Below are 17360 nucleotides of genomic sequence, written 5' to 3'. Positions count from 1 at the left end.
AAATGTTTTCCTTTCCATATGTCAAGGGACTCCATGAATCATGCTCTGGACATAATTGTGTCCACAAAGGACTGCAGTGATCACGGGGCTTCTCACTGTTCTTGGTTGCCAGCAGGTCCCAATGCTTCCTATGTAGATTAGATGTGCAGGTAGGGGAACTGTGGAACAGAATGTGTAGGTTAATTTGTCTGATGCCATGAAAGTGAACTGAGGTGTGTTGATTCACCTTGGTGCTTGGGAAGCTTGCAGGACAGACTTAATAAGGAACACTCCGAGGCCAGGTGAGTAACTGAGATAAAAGACTAAAAAATAATAATTCTAAAGGCACCAATTCCGTGTAGAAATAGCAAGGACTACAGCATGTGACACTGCCAGCAATGAGACTGAGACTTCATTCCGGCCTCCATCTTTGAACCTCATGAGGTTCAACAACAGGAAATGCAGCTGGGTGGGAGCAATCTTCTACTCTCAGTCCAGGCTGGGGGATGATGAGATCTAGAGCATCCCTGCAGAAAAGGACTTGGGGCAGCAGGTGGGTAACAAGCTGGAGAGGAACCAGCAATGGGCACTTGCAGCCCAGAAGGCCAAGGGCAGCCCAGGCTGCATCCAAAGCAACGTGGCCAGAGATGGAGAGAGGATCCTGCCCCTTTGCTCTATTCTGGGGAGACCTCCCCTGCAGTGCTGTGTCCAGATATGGGGGCCCCCAACACAAGAGAGACCTGGACCTAATGGAAACGGTCCAAAGCAGCATCATAAAAGTCATCAGAGGGCTGGAGAACCTCTACTATGGGGACAGACTGGGAGAGTTGGGGCTGTGTAGCCTGGAGAAGGCTCCAGGGTGACTTGTGGAAAGAACCCCACAACACACAAAGTACTGTGAAGAAGGTATGTTTATTCTATGGTGCTGGGTGACAGGGAGGATCACTCCACCAAACCCTGCACACCTGCACCTTGTTCAGATAAGGTAAGTAAGCTACAAAATCATATATATTCATACATGGGTAGGGTTAGTACAATTAGTTCTAGGACAAGGTGGAATTATTACAATCAGTTCTGTAACATCTGCCTCTTCTCATGTGCTCATTGCCACCTGGTGGGCGTTTTTTGGGGTCTTTCTGGTTAAGGCTCCATGTCTTCCTCGGTTTATCCTTTTTACCTTTTGTCCATCTGGCACCAGTTATGTATCACATTCTTGGCCAAAGTTTCTGATGTTCTCATCTTTGAATACAGTATTCGTCTTCTCCATGGGAGTGCTTCTGGCCATTCTCATGCCTAAACCATCTTTCTTTTTGCATATACCTGATTGATGATGCTTTGTACAGTGAATGGTTACCTAGGCTGTCACATTCTATATTTTCCATCCTCCATTTCCTCTATCAAGGGAGACCTTAGAGCTGCATTTCAGTAGGCTTTTCAGGAGGCTGTAGCCAGGTGAGGTTGGTCTCTTCTGCCAGGCAACCTGCAACAGAACAAGGGGACACAGTCTGAAGCTGTGCCAAGGCAAGTCTAGGCTGGATGTCAGGAGGAAGTTCTTGCCGGAGAGAGTGATTGGCATTGGAATGGGCTGCCCAGGGAGGTGGTGGAGTGCCCATCCCTGGAGGTGTTCAAGCTGTGCCATGGTCTGGTTGGTTGGACAGGGCTGGGACATAGGTTGGGCTGGATGAGCTTGGAGGTCTCTTCCAACCTGGCTGATTCTATGATCTGAATGGGATGTGCAGGCAGGCTGGTGAGGGACTGTTCAGAAGGGCCTGAGAGCATAGCACAAAGGGCAACGTTTGGAAGTGGAGCAGGGCAGCTTTAGGTTGGACATTAGGAGTGCTGCACAATGAGAGCGGCCAGGCACTGGCACGGGTTGCCCGCGGCTGTGGAGGCCTCATCCCTGGGGCCTTTCAAGGCCAGACCTGATGGCTCCCTGAGCAACTTGACCTAGCTGAAGATGCCCCTGCCCACTGCAGGGTAGCTGGCAAAATGGCCCGGGACGGTCCCTGCCCCCGAAACCACTCCGCACCTCCCGCACCCCCAGCGGCTCCCTGCGCCCGCGGCCGGAGGCTCTCTGGCGGCTCCCGCGCGCCCCCTGCTGCCGCGGAGGCTCGCGGGCGGCGCCGCTCTCTGCGCACGCGCGGCTGGGGGCGGTGCGGAGGGCTAGCGCGCGCGCTGTGAGGCGGCGGTGACGTCATAGGCGCTGCTGCCGGCGGCGTGCTCGGGGGTCCTTTGTGCGGCGCGGCTGGGGCGATGCTGGCGGGGGGCAAGAAGGCGGTAGAGGCGGCGGCGGGCGGCGAGGGTGGGCCCGAGGTGCCGCCGCCTCCGCCCGTCGCCGCGGGAGCTCTGGGGTCATCTGCTGAGAGCGGCGGGGTCGCGGAACGCACTCCCCGCAAGAAGGAGCCGCCGAGGGCCTCGCCCCCGGGTGGTCTGTCCGAGCCGCCGGCCGCCGGTGCGGCCTCTACGCCCGGCGCCGAAACCACTGGCATCGCCGAGACCCCCGAAGGCCGCAGGACCAGCCGCCGCAAGCGGGCCAAAGTAGGTGTAGGTGGGCTGGGGCTGCGGGCTGGAGCGAGGGTCTGGTGGTCGCCGCGGCCTTGGGCGGGATCTGCTGCGGCCGTTAGGCTTCGAGCCCCGCCCCTCCTTGGAGCTGCGACCGGGACTCGTCCCGGAGAGGAGGGAGCAGACTTCATCTTGTCTGGTCAGGCTCTGTCGGGCGGCACTAGCGTGCGGAGTGAGGGCATTGCCCGGGGGAAGGCGCCTTCGGCAGGAGCGTGAAGGCGTGCGGGCAGCAAATGCACAGGTCTCGTTCTGTGCTAAGCCTCAGGGGAACTAGGCAGAATTCGGGCGCTGTCACAAAGGGCAGCGTCTGCAGCAGCCCTCGGAACTTTGTAGAGCTTCCTGGTCAGGTACTCGGACGAAAAAAGTAGAACCCCAAGCCAAAACGATCCTGGCACTCTATCATAATTCCTCTCAGCTAATCGTGAACGAATGTCTTGCTGGGAGTGTATGGATGCAGCCTCTGTTGAGGCTCATGTGCCTGGAATGGGGCTGCTTTTCCACTTTATAGAGGCTGTTCTTCAGCCTCTCTCAGTTGGTGCTGTAGAGTTGAGCCGATGCTGTGTTACAGCTGTTACCCTTGCCCGTTTAACAATGCTGTGTTAAAGCTAAAGGCCATAAGAAGTTTTCGATAATTTTGGCCTGTGATTCTGAGCTCCTGTTTGGTGGGAAAAGTTTTGGTGCAGACCTTGTTGCAGAAGACTTTGGAGGTCATGGCTGTTGTGAGAGCTGGGTGCGTTTGATACAGAGGCTGAAACTACTGTTACGAAGTCTGTTATACTGTAGCCGTAGCGTTGACCGTCTTGCTCTCCAGGGTTCTTCCGTGACGTGATAGCTGGAACGGTTCTTTGCGCATAGGAGCTGTTGGAGAGACCAGTCTGAGTTAGGATTGATGTCAATTTGACCTAAGGTAGGATTTCAGAGAAAGTAGTGCAAGACGAGCAAGTTGTTCAGGGAAGTTGTGTACGTCCTGTCGTTGGAAGCGTTAAAGGTCAGGTTGAGTGGGGCTTCGAGCAGCCTGATCCTAGTGAAAGATATCTCTGCCCAGGGAAAGGGGGACGGTTGGACCAGATGATCTTAAAGGTGACCTCTGACCCAATCCTTTCTGTGATCTTCAGAAGGGTTTTGCTTGGTTTTTTTATATGCAGTACAGTGGTGTGTATCAAGCAGCAATTAGCGTGCTGCCTCTGGGTCGTATTTCAGTGACTTTTCTCTGCACTGACCGTACTCATCTGCATTCATCTCTATCATATTATATCCCTGTGATCACTTCAGGCCAGCCTTACCGCAAGGTTTGCGGTGTGAACTCATTTGGAGAGAGTATCTAGGTTAAAAATAAACTTAGGGGAAAGCTTAGGTTTTTATTGGACTTGATTATTCTCTGACAGTTGTGTGTGGTCAAGGAGGATGGGTCTTTGGGCAGAACCGGTTTGTGTTTCAAATGCCTTCAGAGTGGGAGTTTGCAAAATGGCCTTTGCTCAACAGTGTGCAAAACTGGGCAGGACGGAATGTACGTGCTTGAAAGATGGCAAATCATGGAATATGTTTTACTGCCTGGGAATGAAGATTTGCTATTCCTTTGATGACGACTGTGCATTTGTAGAAGCTGATCTGTAGGATATTGAAACTTCTTTCTTTTTAATGTGCCAGTGGCTACACATCGTGAGAAGAACTTTTTTCCTTTCCTTTAGCTGGGAGAATTCAACAGCAACATGCAGAACTTTCTAACTTTAGACCAAATCTTGGTTTATTAAACAGTGTGAAACACTTTCGTTCTAGGTTTCCTCTTGGGGTTTCCATGTTTCTTTCAGGAGGAGCAAGTCTTTTTAGCTTATAATATTATTTGTTCTTCCTGGAGAACAAAACAAGATAATGAATTTTATATTACAAATAACGAATTTTATATTACTTTTTGGTCTTGTGTCAAATGTAACCATCTTGGAGGAGAGACAAACGTGATCTGTAGCAGGGTAAGAATTTCCAGAGAACAGAAGACTCTGCAAGCTGTGGCTTTGTGTAGGACATGGGTGGGATTTCTTTGGCAAACTTGTGTACAGTTCTGAACAGTCTCGTCTGAGAGATAAAGGGACTGGACACAGAGGCAATTTGTTATCCCTGAGATTGACAGGGAGATGAAGACAGGGAAGAAAAGTAGAGAGCTTAAGTGATGATATAACAAATACATATAGGCTAAGCTCAGCATGAGCAGAAAGTTCCTGCTATTCAGACTGGTTACTGGAGACACATTTGTAGTGGAGGTAACAAAAAGTAATAAGCCATTGGAGATTTCATAGTGTGGCACCTGTGTTAAGGCTCTGCACAAGGTAACTCAGGGCTCTGCTTTCAGCCACAAGCAATGTTGCTGCTTGCGATGTTTTTCATTTTAATGGCAAGACTTAGAGATGTCTTCTATGTGTTTATCCTCTGTTGTGCCTTTTACAGGTGGAGTACAGAGAGATGGATGAGAGTCTTGCGAACCTGTCAGAAGATGAGTATTACTCTGAAGAAGAGAGAAATGCTAAAGCTGAGAAAGAGAAAAAGCTACCACCACCACCTCCACCAGCTCCTGCAGAAGAAGAAAATGAAAGTGAGCCAGAGGAGCCATCTGGTAAGTAGAGACCTTGTCATCAGCTGACAATACTTACCTGGTTTATTGCTAGAAATTAATTGGGGTCACGTGCAGCATCATGAATCCTGTATCTGGTTTTGATCCGATTTATCCAGTGTTTTCTTTTCTGGCCCTGTATGTGGAAGGAGGGGAAACACAGAGGAGCAGCCTGATAAAGATGGCAATATGTACAATGTAATTCCAGACCAAGCCAAACCTCTTGCACTAGATTCTCATGATCCTTATTGACTTGTCTTTGGAAGCTTATTGGACAGAATAACCTCTTTGACACTTTACTGCCACGTCTGCTCATGCACCAATGTTCGCTTACTCCTCTGAGAGACCAGAGGTTAGCTTTACTGGGAGGGTTGCTGTGCAGGAGAAGAGTTAATCTACAGTAATTCTTGTGGCTTTGAACTGTGACTCTAATCTTTAAGTTCAGGTTGGATACTGTTTGCTTGAAATTTAGTGCTTTCTTCATTGCTTTTGACAGAATTGTAAAGATTCACTTTACCTTGGAAAGTTTTTTCAATTTATCTTGTTAAGGAAGCAGCTTTTGAAAGTCGTGGTATCCATTCTTTGTCTGTGCTGTGTGTACAGCTCCCACCGTTAGTTAGGTCTCTGCTGGTCTACCCCTTCAGTGTTTACAAAATCCTGGTTTTGCAGAATTGAGCTGCTGGAGAAATTCCCTGAGATGTTTGCTAGTTGGTTTTAACAGTAGCTGAACTTGTTGTGCTTCATCACTGATGTGAATAACTGTTAGTCTTCATTTCTGCTGCTCTTAGTTGGCCTCTTTTTTCGGCTGTCAGGTTCGAGAATGTGGAGTGATGTCAGCCTGGGGATACTGACCATTTCAGAAAGCACACAAAAGGCCACACTTGTGGTTTATGTCTTAGGATTTGTCACTGCAATCTCTCAGTTGCAGCTGTTGGCTACATATCCTAACTCGGCATGGGAGCAGCTCATATGCTTGGCTGAATATTTGCAGTGATAAAAGCCCTCCCTGCTCTTAGCTGATCTATCAAAAATAGAATTTTAATATGTGTAATTGAGCAAGTATCTTAAGTTTACTGTTTAGTTTAGCTTAAACTTTTGAGCTTGTCATTGAGACCTAGTATTAATATACTCTGGAACAGGCTGATCATGGCAGGGGTGTGGTGCCTCTCTCTCTAGAGGTATTCAAAACTCACCTGGACATGTTCCTCTGTGGTCTGGTATAGGGGATCCTGCTCTGGCAGGGGAGTTGGGCTGAATGAGCTTTAGAGGTTCCTTCCAGCCCCTCACATTCTGCAGTTCTGTGATCTGGTGTTTCTCATGTGTCCTTTTGTGCCTCCAAGAGTAGTTCTGGAAATCAAGTCAAGGCAAAGGCAGTTTGTACAGTGTTTTATCCCACGAGGGAAGAAGTGTGGAAGATAGGCAGTGGTAGACTCATGTCATTCTTACACACAACACAGTATCACAGTATCATCAGGGTTGGAACAGTATGTTCATCAATCACTCTGCAAGCACACTGTTGCCTAAATACAGTAACTTTTAGAACAAGCTATATCTAGCTGCTTAGAAGGAAGTAGGAACAGGTCACTGTCTCTGTTCTCCTTTCCTAGAAATCCTGTCATATGCATCAGAGGTGTAGGAAGAGGACACATTTTCACTTGTCATTTCACAGCTAATGGCTTCTGAAACTGTCTCTATACATTGGTGTATCTCTCTGTTAATGCAGATGTCAAGAGCATCATGTCATTGTATGCTGACAAGTGCATTGAAACCTCTAATTTAAACAGCTATTAGCCGAAAGAGGCTTGGAGGCTGCTGTATATAAGGAGCAATGTTTATATTTGAGGCTTTCTCTGTTCATTTCCTGGAAGCACCAATAGGAGTTTTCAATAAGAAATATTAACTAGAGCAGGACTGCATATTGAAAATTTAACAAAACACCAGAAGTTAGCTCAAGTATTACTGGTGTTTCATTGCCTCTGCGTGTTTACAGTCAGGCAGTGAAGGTGTAAAGCTGTCCTATAGTGGTTGTGACCTTCCCTGTGGAAATGTAACAATTTCGTAGTGACAGTAGCTGGTGTTTTGTTAGTGGTCCTCACAGACAGTCTGCAGTAGAAGGAAGTTATTGTTTAGTGACAGGGACATGCTGGTGTTATGTGGGGTGGGTTCCACTGATGTGTTCAGCTGTGGAGGAGCCCCAGTGTTCTGGCTATGCAGACTGTTAGGGTCTGGATTTTCAGGATTTACTGCATCTTACTGGAGAGCAGCTTTAAAAGGTGTGACACTATTTCATGATTAAGGTATTAATGTCCCTAATCTACCTCTCCTCTTTTTCACTTGATGAATACTCTCTGATAGCAAAAAGGTTAAAAAGGTTTCTGTGCTCAATGACACTTCTGTTCTTTTCAGTCAGTAGTCAGTATCCTTTTTGAAATTAAGAAGCCTGCTGCTTTTGTTTTTCTCTTAAGGACTTTTTTCATTTGCCTTCATCAAAAATAGATTTTTTTTTTTTTTTTTTTTTTAGCTTCCAGAAGGTTATCTTTAACTTCCCCAGCTCCTCTCTATTTAGTTTCTTCGTGGTACTACAGTCTCTCAGTATTCTAGTTGTGATTTTCCAAGGACATGTGAGACAGATCAGTATCAAGTGAAGAGTCATACGTAGTGGTTCTGTCTCTGCCTTCCATCTGACATCCTTGTTTTCTTAATTCAGTACTCAGTGGTTGTTTGCTGAGTCAGTGGATAATTGTATGCAGTGGACTTCTTTGTAGGCCATCTTTCTGATTTGCTGTTAAGCCTCTCTCTGTTGCGTTGAGACTTCCAGCAGATTCTGCTCTGCACATGCTGTGTCTGTGTGCAGTCACTGGCTGTTAGCACAGGTCTGCAGTTGGCTCTGCAGGTTGGATGTGACTTAGGGGGAGCAAGAAACATCTTGCACTGGCAGATCATGTGTCCACACTCCTGTACTCGGGCTGGGTGGTGTTTACAATTGTCTGAGCAAGCAATAACCTGGCTGACAATTTTTTAGCTGCTATTAATGGAAGAGGAAAATAATTGTTTTTTTTTTTTTTAAGTAAAATGAAAGCAGTTTTGTTCTCTTTCCTCAGTGCTTATCTGGGGATAATGAATTGCCCAGACTGATGCCAACACCTTTTTGGTTTAAGGTACAGAAGGCGGAGGTGTAACTTACTGCAGAAAAATGGCCTGTACTGTAGTGGAGACAGTGTTTGAGTTATGTTAGTCTTTCCCAGGATGGAAATGCTCCCAGCAAAACTTTAGAATGTAGGTGAATGGAGGAATTTTCTCTTGCTATTGCAGATGTATTTGCTTTATTGAATTCTGACTTTGGAATTTCCAAGGCCTGCCAAAACACAGCTGTTTGTCATGGCCTCTCTTGTAAGTTTCTGAACTTCCCTATTGGTTACCAAACCTGATTATAGAAGGTACTGACTGTTTCTTCTCTACTGTAGCTCAGTGAAAATGGCTTTCTTGTTTCATTTCCTGCTTTATTTTGTCTGTAGATGTGGAACGTTGTAACATTCCAGATGTCAGTCCAGGTTATCAAAATTTGGTTTGCTTTCTGTGTCTTGCTTTCGGGGTTAAATGTGTAGTTCAGATGAAATTCTTTTAAGTTAGAACATCCCCTAGGAGCCTCAAGTTACACTCCAGCAAAATCATGGACTTAGTCCCAAACTCGACAGAGTAATTTTAACATTTGTGTGTTCAGCCTAAGTTTAAACTCTGCTCTTACCTGTTTGGAGATGCCACTGTGAACAGTTGTGCTCTAGGAAGTGACTGTTCCACCTGCTACCTCGACCACGGCAGTCTGTTTCAGTGAGGGATTCTTTGAACTTTAGAAAGCGCTGTTAAGGCACTTGGTTTGAAAGAGCCTGGGGGCAGGAGCAGCTAGCTGAACAGCACTTGACCACATCTATAGTATCACAGTATCAATAAGGTTGGAAGAGACTTCATAGATCATCAAGTCCAACCCTTTACCACAATTCTCAAGGCCAGACCATGGCACCAAGTGCCACATCCAATCTTGCCTTGAACAGCTCCAGGGACGGCGACTCCACCACCTCCCTGGACAGCCCATTCCAGTGTCCAATGACTCTCTCAGGGAAGAACTTTCTCCTCACCTCCAGCCTAAATTTCCCCTGACGTAGCTTGAGGCTGTGTCCTCTCATTCTGGTGCTGGCCACCTGAGAGAAGAGAGCAACCTCCTCCTGGCCACAACCACCCCTCAGGTAGTTGTAGACAGCAATAAGGTCTCCCCTGAGCCTCCTCTTCTCCAGGCTAACCAATCCCAGCTCCCTCAGCCTCTCCTCGTAGGGCTGTGCTCAAGGCCTCTCCCCAGCCTTGTTGCCCTTCTCTGGACACACTCAAGCATCTCAATGTCCCTCCTAAACTGGGGGGCCCAGAACTGAACACAGTACTCAAGGTGAGGTCTAACCAGTGCAGAGCTTCCTGCTCTCTGGAGGTGGCAAGACCAGGCAAACTTCTGATTGTGGAAAAACATTGATTACAAGCTAAACTTTGAGCTGATAGGAGGATTAGGAGTGTAGAGGATGACTTATGTTAGCTTTGTTCCTGCAAACATCACAGCTGTACTTATCCCTGTTCTAGACATGCTCTGTTCCTGGTTGTGTCAGGGCTGCTGTTTAGGACTTACTTGCAGGCTAAGGTGATTTTTGAGGCTTCTTCAGATCTTTTAGATGAATGCTATGCCTTTCCTCATGGTTCCAGTCCTGACCACATGGAAAGACTGATGTCTTTCAGTGCTGGATATTAATCAGCCATGTGGCTGATATTTACATGTACTTGGATTCAGAGGTGGTGCTAGTGTGCTAGAGCATTGTCACTGTATCAAGGGTGCTGAAGCCCACCTGAGTGCTCTGGGCTTTTCAAGGCCCATTTCTGTCATCAAGATTCCATGAAGGATTTATGGCAAAAAATCTCCACCAGGCTGTCTTGAATGTAAGAGGCTTGTCAGGAGGATGGTTCATACTGTCCCTTGCAGATGGGGAGACTTGGAAGTACAGAGAACAAGATTATCCAATTCTTCAGAGTCCACCAGATCTTGGCAGTAAGAAAAGTAATCTTGCTGTTAACGCCTAGCTATTAATGAGATTGATTGTGTTTGGTTAGCAGGAATGCTGCATATTGTGTGCTTCTTTGTTTCCCTTAAAGTCCGATGTGGAGTGTTCCAGTAACATGGATAAACTTTAGAAGACCACAGAATTTGGTGCCCTGAACCTAGGTTCCAGAAGATGGGATTCTCAGAAAACGGGTTTAGTTAGTTGGTGGAATTTAATACCTGAAACGCCAACTGCCGGGCCTTTTGTCCAGTATGGTTTCATATGTGGAGTAAGGTCCCTGAGTTCTCCTCTTTCCTTCCACAGGGCAAGCAGGAGGACTTCAAGACGACAGTTCTGGAGGGTATGGAGACGGCCAAGCATCAGGTGAGGGTGGCGTTTGATGCTTGCCACTTAGTAGCAGAGCCGCCAGGTTAGGGATTGATGCTTGCGAGTGCGCATGGGTGTGGCTGTCCAGGCCGTAGCAAGAGATGCAGGAGTTGGTTACCCACCTGTTAAAAAAGCAAGGACTGTTCTCCCATTTCACTTGGGGTCTGTACCCACTGCAGAGAAGGATGCTAACACGTGTGGAAATGCCTCAGGCCGATCTCTCATCCCTCCATTCCTCTCCATGTTCAGAGGAGTCCAAATGTGCAAGCAGAGATTTCTTACCTAGCCAATTTTTAACAGCTAGAGTGACATGGAAGGACCTGGACTTCAGCATCTTTTGTCAGACTTGCCGAAGAAACAGCCTGGGATACCTTCTTGCTCCTTTGTTGTTTTTTGCCGTTTGCAAGGGCTTGTGTTTGAGCTGTGTGCAGGGCTTATCCCTAGATCTGTCTGCTGGGCACATTCAGAGTCTGCTTTTCCATGGGCTGGATGGGGACCTGCGTTTGGGTCAAAATACCAATGCTAGCAGTGTGCACATATTGCTTAACTGACAGCAGTGGTGTCTTTACTCTGAGCTAGTGAAGATCTTTTTCCAGCTCTGCCACTTTCACTCACTTTAAAATTCAGGATTAGAATTTTAAGCAAAAGAGTTGAAGGTTACAGAACCTATTCTGTGCCTCCAAGGTGCTCTTTTTGAAGCAAATATAAATTGATGATAACTTCTGCCAGTCTATGCTTGCTGTTCCAGGTAAAGGAGCAGTTATGTTTTGGATCTTGCCGCTTGCACAGCATTTCTGACTATTCTAGATTGTGTCCCTAAGGATGCTTTGCCTATTTCGTTTTCAGACCAGCATTGTCTTTTTGGAATTTCTGCATCTTTTGCATTTTGTGTCTCTGGAGTGTGTGCTTTAGCCAGTGTCTGATCCAATAGCCAGGTTAACTTCCTTTAGAGCATTTTTCATCTTTAAATGTTTTAGTAAGTCTTTACATGAGCAGCATCCCTTAAAATTTCTTCTGTAGGGAAGGAAATGATCAGAAATTTTTAGCACAGTAGTTGATGATTCTGAATGCCAGAAGTGGCAAATGTGTGCATGAATGTGTGTGAAGTGGAGATGAGAGTTCAGACCAGGCAGAGCCATTCCTTCAGTCACTGAAGAGTTCCTGCCCCAAGCAGAGTGTGTGTAGTTCTGAATTTGTGGCTTTCATGAAACATAAGCAGTAAAGGTGTGGCATGGGGGGAGGATTTAATCAACCTAAAATGGATTTTAACTTTGAGCTGTGTAGTTGCAGAAGTAAATTCGAGGACATTTAGTTCTGATCTCGTGGTGGTTGGGCCAGACAAAATGGTGCTTTAGCTAATAATAGCTGGGCTTTTCCTAAATTCTGCTGTCAAACCCTGTTGTCTTGGTTGCTTTTTTCTGAACACCAGCATTCATCCAGAGCTATTCTCATATTTTGAAGTTTGAGTGTGGCCATAAAAGACAGTGGCCTTGAAAAACCAACAGCAGCACTTACTCCCCTGTGGAGTTCTTCCTAAGGCCCTTAGATGCACTAGTTTCTCTGGGTTCTCAATTTGAAGAAATAAATCATGATTTTCCAAGAAGTGGGCAAGTTGCCTTAAACTCACATGTTTGAGAGCTTCCTTGTGGTTCATCTGCTGCATGACAGTCAACCCTTTTTAGTCAGTATCTGGAGGAGGCACACTGTTTAGCAAAAGTCATCAGGGTTCAGCACTTCAGACCTTTGTTTAGCTGGCTGTGCTCTGAAAGTTCTGCTGCTGAGCTTTTGCTAATGCTTGATGATCTAGAACCTGAATTAAGATTGGTTAATGTTAGCAAAGAATTGGTGGTTTGGGTTTGGTTTGTGTGCACACTTGTACTGACTTCCTCATTAAGCCTCTGCATTCATACAGAAACATTTGCACCAGTGGTCTGGGCCAGTGGTAGACTGAGGAGCGCTCTCTGTTCCTGGAGAATCTGACATTCCAGCAGAGCTAGGGTTTCTATTCAGTAACAATATTCCTGTCAAGAAGTGGTGTGGGTGTGTCGACTTTTCCTGTTGTTAATTTAATTTACTTCCTTGCAGTGGTCTGTTACTAATGTCCTCTTGTAAAATAGCTGTATATGTTTTCTGTACCTTGAGTCATCACACAGGTCTCATAGTCTGTGCTTGTGAATGATTTTTCCTTAGGTTTATGATAATTTCCTTGCTTAGTTTTTTTCTTCACATTTGGGATGTAAAAGTGCTTGGAAGTGAAGAAGTGAAAGGTGTGTGTGGTTGCACCGGAAGTGAAAGAGCAGAATTCCTTTCCCCAGTGCAGTGACAGAAGTACCTCTGCACTTGAGCTTCAGACTTTCAAACAGCTGTCTTGGGTAGTGTAACACTCCAAGGTTCTGTTTCCTTTGATGCCGATTTAGAATCTTTCAAACAATTGCAGTTTCAGCAGAAGATCTTACTAGGTTATTTGTGGGTTTTACTCCACCTTGGGATATGTTGGCTTGTATCTTTCCAGACTGAATATCCTCTCCTCTGTCCTGGTCTTAAGTCACTTCTGAGGACATACAAGATTTTTATTGTTCTTGCTGGGTCTCACTTCTCAGTACTTCGCTCTGCTTGCTGTGCCTGCAAGATTCACGTTTTACCTTCTATTTGTGCTGTAGCACTTTATGCAACTATGTCTTTGTTTGTTACTTGATCTTTTGTAGTGTGGAATTCAGATGAGATTGAAGAGCATAAGATACATGAATTCACTGGCAGCATTTGGATTTATACAAATGCCTTTGTGAATGTGTCTCCTGTATGTGTTCAACGTTAGTCTTTTCCATGTGGAGCATTTAGAAGGATAAATCAGAAATTTGTAGTTGTTTGCTGTGGGTAGCGCTTGGGGAAGGGGGCACAAGAAAAGCATAAGCAAGGTGGTATTTCATTGCCCTGCCAGATGTCAATATAGGGTTCCTCTAGCTTAAGGATCTGGGTGCCAATGAAAGCTTGAAAAATAGGTGAGAGGTCTCTGTAGGCATTGTTTAGAACTTGCAGACCTTTTGGCTTCAAGAGGTTCCAAAATGTTTTTCATATTCTGGTAGAAACAGGAAGCCACACAGTGCAGGGGAGCATCTAAAGCCGATGTGGTTTGTGCCTGATGTGTTCTGCACATGTTCTGCTGACTCTTCTGTGTTCTACTAATACTTGCCCATGCCCTGCCTATTTTTCAGGTTGGGTGTGCGAGTCTCTGCTCCCATAATATCTCTTTCATTGACTCTAGATGATAGCTGTAATTCACAGAACTGCTGCCCTAGGGACCTACATGTCTTGCAGAAGCAAAACCGAGGAGTAGATGAAAGCATAACATGAAGTTGGCCACCATATCACCTCCTGACTAGATATACTAGCTAGAAAGAGTAGTGTGAAGATGCTTCTTCAGCAGTTCCCTTTGCCTGCCTGTAGACAACTTGTCTTTTTATTGTAGGTGTGGAGGGTGCAGCTTTCCAGAGTAGACTTCCACATGACCGTATGACATCTCAAGAAGCTGCCTGCTTCCCTGATATAATCAGTGGGCCCCAGCAGACTCAGAAGGTGTTTTTGTACATCAGGAACCGCACTGTAAGTTTATTGTTAAAGTATTGATGAACAAAGGGTAGGATGTTCATATGCCGTGCAGTTGTCCTGTCAAACAGTGGGTAGATTTTGTTTGGGGGGTTGACATGGTGGGGTTTAATTATTGACATCCTGTCCTGAGCTAAATTGCTATGGAAGGTGTTACCCAGTCCTTGCTTGAAACAGTACTGTGAGGCAGCATAAAGAATCTGCAGGAAATTTACAGTGTCATGACAACCATCAAGCCTGCAGGATTCAGCTCATACAGCTTCTGAAAACAAGAGAAACGGAAAGCTGGTGCAAATACTGTTACTTGATCTCAGCTTAGAGAAGTCTCTAGAATACTTAAAAGTAATATTGAGTCAAAGACATTGTTGCTTAAAATAAGACAAACCTCTCATCTTTTTACTTTGCTTAGCATTCAGTTGCTGTAATGCTGAGACATCCAGCCAGTCACATGGCTTATTCTCAGAACAGGATAGTTACTTTGCCAGCTTTGACTTCATAAAAGAAAAACTTAAACTGCTCCTGAGTGTCTGTAGCATTTCTGCCCAATTCAACACTTCCATGCAACTTAAAATGCAGAAAGAAGGGTCAACATAATAACTCACTGGGGAATCCCTTCAGCTGAGTCCGGGCAAGTGTGCCTGAAGTTTAAACACCAATGAACCTTTAATAGCAGTGTTGTGTTTTGCAGATGATGCTTTACAATTATGGCAGTGTTTTTTGGTTCCTCAGCACTCAGAGTTCAGGGTTTTCTCCTGTCCTTTAGGCAACTCAAATCATGTTAGAAAACTTCATAGTAGGAAAGCAAGAAATATTTTTTAAATGGCTTTGTTACGATAGTGGAGAGAGAAAATACCTTAGCTACCATTCAGGTGTTTTCAGAGACTTCAGCTGAGCAAAGGACATCACTGTGTTAACCTTGGCAGCACTCAGTGCTTAGTAACCTCAGTTAGTTGAAATTTATATATGGGGACACTTTTGTGCTAAGTGTCTGACTTTGGCCCTTGGGAAACCTCCCTTTGGTTAACCTAAGTTGTAACTTTTGGGGACTTATGAGATGTGTAAAACCAGAGCAAAGCAAGCACAGACACTGGAAAAACAGTTTGCTCAAAATGTGCAGTGAGTAATCCTTTTACGGACACACTGAGAAGAAGAAGCCTTCTACTGAAACTCAGCCATGATGTTTTTTAAAGGAATACTTGAAAGGAGGATTTGCAGGGCTGTGCTGGGAGGGCTGCTGGCCTGGTGTCTGGTGTGTATTTGATGTGGAGGATCTTAAAGGAGTTCCTAAGCAGGAATCCCTTTCCAAGGAAGCACTGTGAGAGTCAGGATAACAGAGGTTGTAGAGCAGCAGGTGAGTAAGTGCACAGCAGAGCTCTGGAAGAGCTGTAAACTGCAGCCTCTTTATTATAACTGGCACAGTACCAAGAGATTTGGTTTAGGCAAAGCTCCCAGAGGTTGGAGGGGTAAAACTGGTATGTCTGATATTTCCAATTTGCCTGGTAATAACTGGAATCAAGAACTGAATGAATGGCCTGGTAGGTAAAAAGATGCTAGCTGGTGCTGTGTGCCTGCTTAAAATCGCACCCATCGTTCCTTGCCACACTGCTGGAAGGGAGGCTGTACAGACAGGCATTCTGGTGGCTTTTGTTGCTTCAGTGTATGTTTCATCATATGTGCGATTAGTAGATTTGCTAATTCAGTGCATTTAAACCTACTCAGAAGGGTGTAGAATGGACTATACTGCACTTTAAAGACACTGGAGTGCCAGGTTCACTGTGGCTTCGGTAGCACTGCCAAAGTTTAGCTTGTTGGGGAGTTTCATCTCGTTGTGTTTGCTAACAAACAGGCAAGTTGGAAACAACTCTGCATTGTTTAATAAAATCTGTCATTTATTTAAATACAGCTGCAGCTCTGGCTGGATAACCCAAAGATTCAGCTGACATTTGAGGCAACTATCCAGCAATTAGAAGCACCTTATAACAGTAAGTCAAATATTTTACTTTTTAGTGGAGCTCCATTAGTGTCTGTGTATGAATGGGGTGTTGGAGTGTGCTGCTTCAGGTCTGTTAGACTTTGTCTGGTACAAAAAAGATGCTCCTAGCAGAATTCCAAACAGCTACCAAAAAAATGGGTTCTTACTGAAGTTTCCCAGGAGTGGACTCCCAGACAGCTTTTAAGATTTGCTGCAGCTTCATGGTGGTTTGCAGCTGTGAGATTTTCTTAACCACAGAGTTTTTCAGTGGCGTTAAAAAGTTGTGTTAGACTTGAGCACACTGGCAGTGATGAGAGAGCACAGTAAAGAGCCAGGAGTAACTTCTTGCCAAAATAGGGCAGCCAACCTTCCTTAAAAAGGATCTCAATAAGCTGAGAAAGGGTGGGGAGAAGCCATAAAGAAGTAATTAAGAAAATAACACTGAAAGGTACACAGAACCAGGGTCAGATATTGCAGAATCACGGATTCAGTGCTCCAATAGTGGCTTGGCTTGAAACTGGTAAATCTTACACTTTTGTGTGAAAACCTGGATTTCTGTAGTCAGTTTCAGAAAATGTTATTCTGTGCTAGAGAAATGGAAGCGTTAGTGGCCTGGAGAGCTTTCCAGGCAGTGTTCACAAGTGCAAGATGCATGGAAAACAGCTTGTAGTTTCCAGAAAATTAACCTCAGGTTTCCTCAAGAAAATGTATTTTTCAGTAGGGGGTGCAGATAAGGAGATGTTTGGTGTGACCTTACTGGATTGATGCTGGTTTACATTTGCGTGTGAATAGAGAAGGTGCAGAATAACTTTAAACCATTACCATTTTGTAGGTGACACTGTGCTGGTTCACAGAGTACACAGCTATCTGGAGCGGCATGGGCTGATCAACTTTGGCATCTACAAAAGAGTGAAGCCCCTCCCGAGTAAGAACTGTTTCTAATTAGACTTGTTTTGTTGTTCTGTGATTTCTTAAGACAAATTTTTGAGTGTATTTTGTAGGATTTCAATAGTGAGAAAATAAGAAAAGGCTGGGAGGGCACCTGGTAGATGTCCAGGCCTTCCATTTTGAGAGGGGAAATGTTTGCAGATCATCGTAGATCACAGAATCATGATTTTGGTTGGAAAAGACCTTGGAGATCAAGTCCAGACGTTATCTAACTAAACCATGATGCTACCCCAAG

The 17360-nt window shown here is 45.4% G+C and overlaps 1 protein-coding gene across 2 annotated transcripts in view; it reads left to right on the top strand.

The window, feature by feature from the left end:
• Positions 1–2191: 2191 nt before the first annotated feature.
• KDM1A (lysine demethylase 1A) overlaps positions 2192–17360 on the top strand; it is a 45931-nt gene continuing 30762 nt past the window's right edge. The window contains exons 1-6 of one of the 2 annotated variants that reach the window (XM_064172527.1): positions 2192–2517; positions 4981–5146; positions 10540–10599; positions 14069–14202; positions 16109–16187; positions 17010–17102. In XM_064172527.1, coding sequence (XP_064028597.1) covers positions 2233–2517; positions 4981–5146; positions 10540–10599; positions 14069–14202; positions 16109–16187; positions 17010–17102 — 817 coding nt within the window. In that variant the 5' untranslated portion in view covers positions 2192–2232. The remainder of the gene's footprint in view (positions 2518–4980; positions 5147–10539; positions 10600–14068; positions 14203–16108; positions 16188–17009; positions 17103–17360) is intronic. The other variant, XM_064172528.1, reaches the window with a different exon arrangement.

Source organism: Pogoniulus pusillus, chromosome 37 (genome assembly GCF_015220805.1).
Source record: "Pogoniulus pusillus isolate bPogPus1 chromosome 37, bPogPus1.pri, whole genome shotgun sequence".
NCBI classification, from domain to species: domain Eukaryota; kingdom Metazoa; phylum Chordata; class Aves; order Piciformes; family Lybiidae; genus Pogoniulus; species Pogoniulus pusillus.
This window is presented reverse-complemented; position numbering and strand designations above follow the sequence as displayed.